Raw genomic sequence first — 11,411 nt, 5'->3', positions numbered from 1 at the left:
GATGCTCGAACCCATGCTGGCAAAGGGACATCTAATCTAATATTCCCTCCGGAACTCTGCACATTTCCAATGAATTAAAATTTAATCGGTTCATAAGTTTGTCATCTGTAATGCATCATTTTCCCCCCTAATTTCACAATCTTTGCTCTCCTGCTTTCAATATATCGCCTATTTATTTAACAAATTCAAAATAAACCACAATCACAACCGCCGCGCCTCTCTCCTTTGTGCGGAATGTCGGATGTACGATCGAGGAAAAACTGTACGGCAAAAAGAAATACTTTCACAAACAAAATGCTAAAACTGTGCAGTGCTATCTAAAAGGAAGAAATAACTTTCAAAAAGATGAAAAATGACTTTGCTCTCTCTCTCTCTGGTACGATTGCTGATTTCCAACTCCTCGTAGAGTAAATGGAACAGACTTATGCGCGTGCACTATCCGACAGCACCCGGACGATACTTCCAACTCCTCCCTTGGCGAACACTTTCTCGTGCCAGGTCAGCAGGTGTCCGCTCGAACCTTCCGAGGGAATTTCGAACCCGCGGTAGATGTACTTCATCAGCACGTCGCACAGTTCCGGATCGTCCAGTGACTCGATGGCGGCATCGATCTGGGACGATTTAATCGACAGCAGCACACGCAACGTGAGGCTCAGCGCATTGTCCTTCACCTGCTGGTTTTTGCACATCAGCGGTGCATTCTGGAGGACGGTTTTAAGTGCATCAATATTCCGGCCCGTGTAGAAGAAGAAAGCGAAACATTGAGTTAAGGAAAAGGAGATCATCTCAGGCATTTGAAATTTAGTCAGAAATCGGAAAGATTATGCTTTGGAAAAGGATATGAATTCAGCAGCGAGTTGATTTCGGCCTCATCCGGCACAATCATTCCGCTGGATGCCTGATCCGCATCATCCTCCTTAAAGTTGTCCTCGTTGTACTGGTCAACATCGATCTTTCGGAACGCCGAGCTGGATGTGTTTTTGGCCATTGTGACGTCTGTTGCTGAAAATACATAACATTAAAAATACTTTTTCTTGCCCAAACACTTTTTTTCGGAGGTAATTACATGAGATAAACAATCGGGAAACGATCACACACACCCAAAAGTATGATGAATCAAGCGATAGATTTTTTTCTTTTATTTTTCACTGCAGTAAAACGTCAACAGACCTTTGGTTGACAGCTGGCGCAGCGACCCAGGCCAGAGTGACCAGAAATATCGATTTATCTGTATTCCTACCGATTTTTTATATGCCTACCGATTCACAGATGACCGCCCTAAAACTACCGATTTTTCATTTATCCTACCGAAAATCACAGATATTTGATTTTTCAGCCGTTTCAGCTTAATCTGTGGCGCTTGGGATGCTGTTTCAAGGATTACTAACCTCATTTGTTACCCCAAATAGCCAGCTCGTACTTTAAAGCTGATTTCGGGCTGTTTAACGAAAAATCGTTCCGATGTCGTACTTTTTGGCTGATTTAGAGATAGACGGTACTTTGCGGAACTATGGGGCTTTTTAACAGGCACATGGTACTTTTTGGAACTTTGCGGCTGATTAGCACTATGTGTAGGGTTCATGGTGGAACTTGAAGGCTTGTTAAGAATGTGTACCGTACTTGGTGGAACTTTATAGCTTTTTAATGCATGACACCGGTTCAAGGTGGCTCTTGTCAAAGTGTCAAAGACGGACGCCGGCAATAGTCTCATTGCTGCTGCACAAGTTGGATTCGTTAATTGAAGAAAGAATATTGAGTGAATTGTGATTGTGAATTATCAGTAAATTGTGTAAAATTTTGCGTTTTAACCATGATCTGCACGAATGGTGCTCGAGATACCATAAAATGTGGATTTGTGTGTGATGAACCGTGTAGAAAGTACCAACATTTCGTTTGTACGTGCGATTTACCTTCTTCTATTAGATGAATTTGGTGTCCAATTAGTTTCAGATTAATTTGCTTTAATATTTGGCGAAAAAAGAAGATACATTTCGTAAGGCGTTATTTGGTGAAAATTGGACAGTTTTTAGACCAGTAATAATTTTCCCAAATTCGTTATTTCCCAAAGGATAGAGAAGAAAGCATCGAAAAATACGCCTCACAATCGATTTTAAAGGGCTTGTTCTAAAAGTCCCTTGAACTGGTGCAGTTTAAGGGAAGTTTAAGGTGCCAGTTTAAGGGAAAAAGTTCGACACCTCGATTTTAGAACTCAAAAATGTCAATTGGGAAAGGTTAGCGGTGCAAAGAAGATCGGAATAGATCAATCCGGATGAAATCACAGCACGGAACAAGGAGCTGAGACGATCGACCATCACTACATCAGAAAACCTCCGAAAGCTAGTTTAAAGCAGGACGCGCATCGGAACGGAACACGGACGACTGACGGTTCCACACATTTCATTGTTACCACATTTGTTTCGGTTAGTGACCGGTGCCAGAACCTGGTTTTGCGATTCGTACCTGTGTCGGAACAGCTACGGTATTAATTTCAACACAGCGTTATTTATTGAAAGTGCAATCGACCGATTGAAATAATTCCGGGACAAGTTTCAGGACCGGCTCAGATTCTGTTAGGCATGAAAGCAATACCTTCACCGTGATCAATTCAGTATGACTATGGAAATAGGTTTTGAATCTGTTTTGAGACCTCGGGGTCGAAAGTGAATACCTTGATGATTATTGAGAAAATTTGACAAACATCTGTAATCGACTCCGAAAGTGCAACACCGAACGCATTACCGCCGGAACCGCCCATAGCCGTTCAGTGTCGGAGTCGTCTAGGAATCGGAATCATTCGGGGTTGGGGCATTTAAATTGAAATCATTTAAAGTTGTCAGCTTTACGGTTGGTATCTGTATCGATAGCAATTGTTCTGATCCGCCAGACTGAGTTGGAAGGCTAGCAAAAAAAAAAAAAACCTGTACCACTGTGTTCCGGGCTCCGGCTAGAGACGAGTACAAAACGCACCTGTGCGAACAAGTGCAGCCATGAGGAAAATTATTGTTCTAAAAAAAAAACGCTACTGGTTATCGTAAAAAGATTATTTTTGATTATTTCGATGTACCAAATATGTACATTCAATTGGATTTCGTTCAAGGCCAAGAGAATTAATTATTTCTAATGTCCTTAAAATGAAGCAGTTCTTATTCTGAGCAAATACACTTTGCTACAGACTACGCTTATCTCACTGCAACTCCCATGTATAGGATAATTGGTTGTATCTCAAATAGCAGTTACTTACACATAGGGCACCCAATCCCAACTAATTCCTACGGAAACGGAAACGGAGGCTACATATGCGCAAGTATTCCTGCGCAACCGTAAAAACGATACATCAAAGTCTAGGGCACTAGTGAATGACGGAGACACTGCCACACAAATTATTACCTCTGTCGTACAAATATGTTTTTTTTTTCATCCAAAAAGGTAAACTTTTCGGGGCGTAAAACAGCGTAAAACCCCCAAACTGTCTGCCGGAGAAGTACAGTGAAGAAGTGAGGAATGCGAAAACGATGGAGTACAAAAGAAAAAGAAGGAACGCGATGCGTTGCAACACTGCGAATACCACGACTAATCAAAACATGTCGTCGGAATCTTCATTCCAACCACGATCGGCTAGAAGACGTCGTCGGTACCGTCGTCGAAGAAACCGTAATAACGTAAGTGGACATTTTAGGAAATTTATAAGACGGGTATACACTGTGAAATAGTTAAAGTAATTTATTCTTTATGCTTTCTCTCCTTTCTCATTAGGCAAATCGGCCAGCGTTTCCGGACACCAGCAGCTCACCTATTATGGAAGCTGTTGCATCGCTTATAAACGGAACGCAGAACGAGGACATACAGATGTGTATGTCCTTGGCAACTCTTTTTCGCCGACTACCATCGAATCGCAAGATTGCAGCGTACGCATCGATGCAAACGTATCTCATCCGTCAACTTCTTGGTGCAGAACACGATCAAGTTGTCAGTGATCCATGCTTCGTAGATGTATCTACCCGCACGGAAGATTTGAATAATGTAGAAGTTAAAAGACCGCCTGAGGAACAATAATATTTGATAAAACTCTTATTGTGACAATAAACTAATTTGTAACAAATTTAATTTGTTACTTTCAAAATTTGAAACTTGATTGCTAAATAATAATAATAATAATAATTCCTCACTAAAAATCAGATTGGTTTTAGCAGATAAAACAAAAGAAATAAATCAATGGAATGTAGCTATCATTCTGAACTTTATTAATAACTCGATTATTATTGGGGTTTTTATACTAAGTTTAGCCTTGAAAAACGATGTTATTAGAAACATTATTAAAAATTATGAACAAAAAAAAAAACCTAAAAAAATAAAGTAAAAAATATTAAAACACTTTTTGTAGGCAATTTTGTTTTGGTTTTAGCGCATTAAAAACGTGTTTTAAATTCTTATATATTTTTTAGTATTTTTTACTATACCTAGACGGGTTTCTGTTTTTTCATCTAGAGGGCTATGAAATGATTGAAAATCAGCGTCGCGGCCAACGTTCCCGGGAACGAACGAGTTCACCGATACGGTTGAATTTGTTTTGAATAACGCAACGGTCTCTCTGCTTTTTCAAGCTTTTGCGTTACTGCAAGCGGTCTCGCAGCGACGTCAGAACAAGCTTTTTATTAATTTTCTAGTGGAAAGCTGTCTAAAATTTCATAAAACTTCAAGCAATCTGCGCCTTAAAATTTGGAGAGTTTAATTCTTTATTGTTACTCGTTTGATGTAACTTTGGGTTTAACAATATTATATTTTATTTTACTACCGCGTGTCGTGCTCCTCGTGTGGGTCTCGTGAAAGTGCCCGATGATCGGCGCATCCGATCCTTTCTGACCTCGCAACTATCTAACACTACTACTATTACAATAGCTAAAAAGGCCTATTACAGGGTTCGCTCGGTGAGTATGGCAAGGGCTGCTGGATTGCGTTTGGCGCTAGGTGACGCAAGTCACTTCATCTTCAAGTTCATCGTCCGACATCTCGAATTCAGTCATCGCACTTCCGAATAGCAACGACCTTAATCCGTCATCGATCTCAAAACTGCCAAATACGAGTAGGATGTTTTGAGTATCTGTGCGAAAAGAGAATTATTAATAGCGCGTTTTTTTTAATAAGCTTGTCCCTTACCAATGATTCTTACCGCTACAAATGTCTCCATGCTTAGTTGGATTGTAAAAACATACTTCGCACTACACTTTATTCCAACAAGAGTGCTGGAATTGGAACAAAAGAGTGTTTATGTTTTAAAGTTTTTCAATACTTAAAGCATTCAAATGCGTTAAGCGAAGTGTGCACCGTAATCGCCGGTCTGTTTGCAACTGTGAATTCATTACACTTATCTTTTCCTTCTTCTTTTTGGCTCAACAACCGTTGTCAGTCAAGGCCTGCCTGTACCCATTAGTGAAGTGAGCTTGGCTTTCAGTGACTTTATTGATCACCCCATAAGCAGGATAGTCAGTCCTACGTATGGCGGCACGGTCCATTCGGGGTTTGAACCCATGACGGGCCCATGTTTTGTTAGGTCGTACGAGTTGACGACTGTACCACCAGACCGGCTCATTTCTCCTATAGTTTATTAAATAATTGATTACAAAGTTCATTCGTTTAGTTCGAGCAGTTCATTTCATGCAGTCCTAATCGGTCAAGTAGTTTTATCTATATGCTATAGTTTAGTTTCTTCTAATTCAAGTGTGTGTTCTATTTGAATTCATATTCGAAATATTAATTGTAAGCCCCAATTCCAAAAAGCCACATAACATTTGCATTAAAAAATGACTGCCTTCGGTCAGTATTGGCGAAACTTCACCATGGCGGGCGAAGACATGCGTGTAAGCACCTTCTACCTTCAAGTTTGTTTTATTCCTCCTTCTATTTCTCCTTAGTTTGCGCGACAAAATTGCTGGAGTAGAGCTTTTGCATCATGTGGGTCCATACTTTCTCGATGGAGGACGCAACTCGATGGCGGGTGTTCACTGAGCAGGGTGTCATACTGAAAATCATCGCCTACAATGATCGCTATGCGTCATGGCGTCAAAGCCTGCCGCGGTTTCCGCTTACTGACATGTATGTTCATTTTTCCTGAGTACTTTTTCACTGTTCCGTTGGTTGCATCAACCTCAAAGCCAAGGAAATGCAGTGATGTAGCCACTTTTTCCACGGTCTTCATCTTCCTTTGTAGCTTCTTGTCGCTGAGGATCGGTTGAGCCATTCGGTCAACCGGGCTATCATTCGATGTTCTGATTGTTGTCCAATACTGGCTGGTTCTTTGCGCAACTGACTGAAGTTTACTTTTTTTGCCTTCACGGTTAGAGCACGACTGATAGCGCTTTCAATTTTTAGCTAATGACTCATAGGTTACAATTATTACAGTTATTATCATTTCGCCAGTGCGGGTTAAGGTAGATTCAATGAAAAATCGACAATTTTAGTAGTTTTTTTAATTCAAACGTTAATTTAAATTGTTTATTTTTTTAAAAAGGTATACAACGATCGTTGTAGGTTGTAGTCAGTCTAACGACCGTTAAATTGGTTCGCCTTCTACGACTATCATTAATTGGCAGCACCACAGAACAATATCATGCAGATTCGACTAATAAGGTCATCCTGGAAGTGGTCTGAAATTTGAGCTGAAGTTCCTTTATATTCTATTTAATTTTTAAGGTAATGTTCCATTCTGTCCAATGATATTTGAAATTAAGAATAGTTTAATATTGTGCTTTTCCTCAATTAAATAGGAGCATCTTGTGCCCCACGAGCTGATTCCTAGTATGTTGGAGACACTTTTCGGATCATCCCAAGTTGTTTCATAGTGATTGCAAGTATGTTGGAGCCACGAGCTTATCTCTGCACACGTGTACTAAAAGCAGTGAGATAATCATCGATCTTGTGCGATAAAAATCGATCCCGCCCTGCATCTCCCATCGATCTGACACGATGCACCACAACACCATACGCTAGGCCTTTGACTCTGTGACCAATCAAACGTGTGTTAAACCGTTCACAATACGTATGGACGTTCATTTTCCGGACAACACCATTCCACCCGGGGGTTTTCGCACCATCACCGCCGTTGGGTGCTGTATGACAACTTTCATCTAACGATCACCTGCACGCGTGCCAACCAACCAACACGCGTAACGTAAAATTTGCATTGTACCCCACCGGGAGGAATTAATTTATTTTAGGCCACATGCGATAGGGCTGGGCACACACCAAGGAACTGGATCAACGACTCCCTGTGTGTGTGTGTGTGTGTGTGTGTGTGTGCGTGTGTTGATCAGCCCAACAAAGCCACGTGTTGATCAGCGATCACCGTTCGTTCGTTGCGATCATGTCACGCGCTTATCATTACGCAACGCAATCGCAATGGCTGGCGCGGGTATAATGATTGAAATCATAACAAATTAGCGTTCCATAATGTACCGTAATGGTGCATAAGGAGGTTAGGTGCGTAGTTTGAGGGAACAAAAAAAAACTGTCACTTTAAAGATAAATTCAAATAAAATCCATCAGAGGTAAAGTGTATTTGGCTTCACTTCCTATTCGTTGCGGCGACGAGGGAGGGAAGGAATTTATGCAATCTGGCGCAGCACTCTGGTACATTGACTCATACGGCCCCGGTTGGCCTAGTCTGGATTACATCCACGCCCTGCAGACACGCACGCACGCACGGTACAGCCCGCAGGCTGTCTGCCAGGAATCCCCAAGTCCATCAGTCAACTTGATGTTGCTATCCCCATGCAACAACTACTGCTGCAGCTCTTCAGTAGGTAACTAGTGCGCGTACATGGCCAGACAGACACTAATCGTCCGGCCGAGATCGCATCGGGCGGGGATGGTTGGTTGGAAAGGGACAGTGCGAACGAAAGTGCAAGTGATCAGCAGCGTCAGCCGGCAGTCTTGGAGGAAGCTGTTTGTCTGCCGATCTGCTAGACAGTCCGTCCGCACGGTGCCGCCCTCCGGTTCTCCGGGCCCTCTTGCATGTACTCCGAGGGGAGGTCGATTAAATCGATGCAATTATATGCAAATCTGTCAAAACGCGTCAAGCCTTCCTTGGCTGGTACGCCTGGTGGCTTGCAAGTCCACGCTGTCCAGGGCGGATGGATGGATGGATGGATTGGTTTGGTGACAGACAGGTTAGTCTGAGCTGGGATCCGCGAAGATCCTGGCGTGGCGTGCTGGTGGAATGTATAAAGCGAGCGTTTCGCCTTCAGTTAGCCATCAGTTGGTCTGGAGCCGGTGATAAGAGCGGTTTAGCTAGGTTTTTGTGAGATTGTGCGAACGTGGAGCAATGGTCGAAATGAGCTACCTGAGGGTAAAGTTTAGCAAGTGTCTTACTGAGGGGTTTTCACGTGATCTGATACAGTTTGGCATACTTTCTGAAGTTCTGAGTGACAAAAAGTGATGTACAGTCTGTTCCTGAGTTACGCGATTAACGCATTTCGAAGGCATATGCGTAAGATCTGTGAAGATTTCCATGGAATATCTCGAATGCATTGGAATAATGGGAATTTTCGATTGAATTTTAGTAATTTTATGTAATTTATTATATTTTCCTATTCGATTCGTGTAAAAATTGGGATATTTTGGTCTATTTAGTGATTCCCAAATTTTATCACAAAATCCAATTTGTTCAAATAAATTTGGAGCAAATTGTACCAGATTTTGGAACAAAACTGCGTATCGCTTCGAATCCTCTTAAGACGAGAACCGAGTAACTCGAGAGCATACTGTATTCATGCCTTGTTTGTGATTCTTGACCTATCCATTGCAAGAAGTTCAGAAAGTGTGCTAAAAGTATCAGAGCAGCTGAAAACCCCCTGCATCTAAGTGTGCCGTGAAAACCAAGTGCCAGTACAAGCGTGTGTGTGTTTTTTTCCTCAATTTTCTTCGCCTTTTTAGATATTTTTGGCAGTGTTCGCCCTCGGCTGCATCGGTACGATTGATGGCGAGGAGACGGGCGGGCTGGGACAGTCGGCAGAAGTGGCCCAGCAACCGGGACAGCAATCGATCGAGCCTAGTGCCGGTGCACCGTCCTCGGAAGTTACCGGCAGCGTGCAGGGCGATGGCAAGCGAACGGCAAAGCGGCATCTTTCGTTCGGCTTTGGTCATGGGTACGGTGGAGGCGTTGGATTTTCGGCCGGCGCTGGATACGGATCGGGCGCCAGCTTGGGCTACGGTTCGGGCGCCAGCCTGGGCTACGGTTCGGGCGCCAGCCTGGGCTACGGTTCGGGCGTTGGCGTTGGCTATGGATCGGGCCTCGGGTACGATGGGTACGGCGGTGGATACGGTAGCTACGGGTACGGTGGCGGTTACGGTGGTTCCCTGGCCCGGTTCCGCGGCTTTGGCGGTTACGGTGCATCGTACGGTGCGAGCTATGGCGGTGGATACGGTGGGTATGGCGGTGCGGGAGGCGCCTTCCACGGGTTCCACGCGCACTACGGCAAACCGATCGTGACGGCCACGATCAAGGAGCACATCCCGATCGCCATCCCGAAACCGTACCCGGTGTTTGTGAAGAAAACCGTCCCCGTCCCGATACCGATCCACAAGCCCGTCCCGTACCCGGTGATCGTGAAGAAAACGGTCCCGGTGCCGATCGTCGTGTCGCACCCGGTACCGGTCCCGATCACGAAGCACGTCCCCGTGCCCGTCCCGCAGCCCTACCCGGTGTCCGTGCCGCATCCCGTGCCGGTGAAGGTACCGACGCCCGTCGTCGTGACGAAGCCGGTCGTTGCGTACTCCCCGATCGTTAGTACACCGATCGTGAGCACGCCGATCGTGAGCACGCCGATCGTGAGTGCACCGATCGTCAGCACGCCGATCGTTACGAGCGCCGGTCACATTTCCGTCAGCGATCATGGGCTGCACCAGACGCACCACTCGCACCACAGCCAGTACGGTGCCGGTGCGTACAAGGCGTACTCGGCCGGATCGGCTGGACTGTACGCGGGCAGCACGGGACAACACTACGGCAGTGTGGGTGGCCACTTCGGGGGCAATCTGTACGGCAGCCTGGGATCGGCCGGCGCTACACACTACGGTGCGACGGCGGGACACTACGGAGCGGCGCACTATGGAGCCGGCACCGGTCACTATGCGTCCGGGGCGCTGACCAGCGGAGTCCTGTGCGATCACTAAGAGGAAGTTCGCTCAGTAGCATGTAGTTTCCCTCCGTTCTAGTTGTGTAGTCATTTATGAAATGTTCATCGTTCAGGAGCGGCAGCAACTTCGAACACGTTTTGCAACTCACGCACACTCTCGCGCTCGCTCGCTTTATTGTCATCAGGCAATGTTCAATGTAGATTAAATGTTAAATAAAAATAGATTATTTTGATACAAGTTTATATTCGTCTTCTTTCTTTTCTTAAACATTAAACCTTAAATATAGATGGCTATTGAACTGGTCCACACTTTATTAGGATAACTGGTAAGTTGAGCGAATCATTCGTCAAACAACGCGATAGCTTTGGTAGACAAATCCATCCACATTTGTAAAACAAAAGTTCTGAAACCTTTCAAATACTCGTTTAGAGTTAGATTTCCTATGACTACTCTCGAGAAAGTACGCAAAAAGAAAATGATTTATTTAAACACTTTGAGTGCCATGGCTACCGCATACCCAGGAACTACTGACTGTAAATCTTAATATCTTGTAAGAGATTGGGCGTATTATCGTAAAATTTTGCAAAAAGATAAAACAAATAATAAATAACTTTGTGATGTATACGGTTTTTGCTATTTTTTGTTTTTTTTTTCCTTTTTATAGAATTATTCATAGATACCCATGGATGGTCAACAATCGAGAATATAAATGCAAATTCTCTCGATCAATATAGTGTAGCGACATATATTTTAGTTATGAAGTAGTGATGGAAAAACGAAGTTTTCGTCGGAATCGATTCCGGCTAGTTCCGAAGTTTTCTGGAATCGATTCCGGATAGTAGGTCCGCAATCGGCTCCAAAATTGGTACCGGAATCGGCTCCAGAATCGGAATGTGCTAAGGAAATGGTTCCGGATCGGCTACACAATCGGAATAAGCTCCAGAATAGGCTCTGGATTCATAATCGGCTCCGGAAACGGAATCGGTTTCGGAATCGAAATCGGCTCCGGACTCGGAATTGGCTCCAAAATCAGGATCGGCTTCAAAATCGGAGTCAGTTTCGGCATCTCTATAAGGAGAGACGTTTGGGTCCAATGATACTACATTTTGATACCCGCAAAGAATCAAAATTTGCTTATAAACGATCCATTCTTATGGAGATGAACCGGACTGATTTCGCGTCTGCAACTTCTTATTTCAATTCAAGAACTGATTCTCATTCCGGAGCTAATTTCAATTCTGGAGTCAGTTCTGATTATGTTACCGGAACAAATTGCGATT

At 43.9% G+C, this 11,411-nt stretch overlaps 2 protein-coding genes and 1 long non-coding RNA gene across 4 annotated transcripts; 2 read left to right on the top strand and 1 right to left on the bottom strand.

Annotated features, from left to right (window-relative positions):
- Nucleotides 1-148: 148 nt before the first annotated feature.
- On the bottom strand, nt 149-1,169 carry LOC121596177 (actin-related protein 2/3 complex subunit 5-C). 2 transcript variants are annotated; one of them, XM_041920890.1, is made up of 3 exons: nt 1,067-1,169; nt 843-1,002; nt 149-738 (listed from the first exon to the last, which is right to left on the bottom strand). In XM_041920890.1, the coding sequence occupies exons 2-3, from the start codon at nt 986-988 to the stop codon at nt 423-425; spliced, it is 462 nt and encodes a 153-aa protein (XP_041776824.1). In that variant the 5' UTR covers nt 989-1,002; nt 1,067-1,169; the 3' UTR covers nt 149-422. The 2 variants fall into 2 exon arrangements, with proteins under 2 accessions (XP_041776824.1, XP_041776825.1); XM_041920891.1 differs by having other exon boundaries at nt 843-996.
- A 796-nt stretch (nt 1,170-1,965) lies between these two features.
- LOC121596620 lies at nt 1,966-4,343 on the top strand. Its single transcript, XR_006005297.1, has 4 exons — nt 1,966-1,993; nt 2,069-2,420; nt 3,427-3,659; nt 3,754-4,343. It is a non-coding gene; the product is annotated as an uncharacterized LOC121596620 (long non-coding RNA).
- Nucleotides 4,344-8,255: 3,912 nt separating this feature from the next.
- On the top strand, nt 8,256-10,354 carry LOC121597082 (colicin-E6-like). Its single transcript, XM_041922594.1, has 2 exons — nt 8,256-8,341; nt 8,929-10,354. The coding sequence occupies exons 1-2, from the start codon at nt 8,318-8,320 to the stop codon at nt 10,165-10,167; spliced, it is 1,263 nt and encodes a 420-aa protein (XP_041778528.1). The 5' UTR covers nt 8,256-8,317; the 3' UTR covers nt 10,168-10,354.
- The last annotated feature ends 1,057 nt before the right edge of the window (nt 10,355-11,411 follow it).

Source organism: Anopheles merus, chromosome 3R, assembly GCF_017562075.2.
Source record: "Anopheles merus strain MAF chromosome 3R, AmerM5.1, whole genome shotgun sequence".
NCBI classification, from domain to species: domain Eukaryota; kingdom Metazoa; phylum Arthropoda; class Insecta; order Diptera; family Culicidae; genus Anopheles; species Anopheles merus.
Note: the sequence above shows the minus strand (reverse complement) of the source record. Positions and strands in the feature narration are given on the sequence as shown.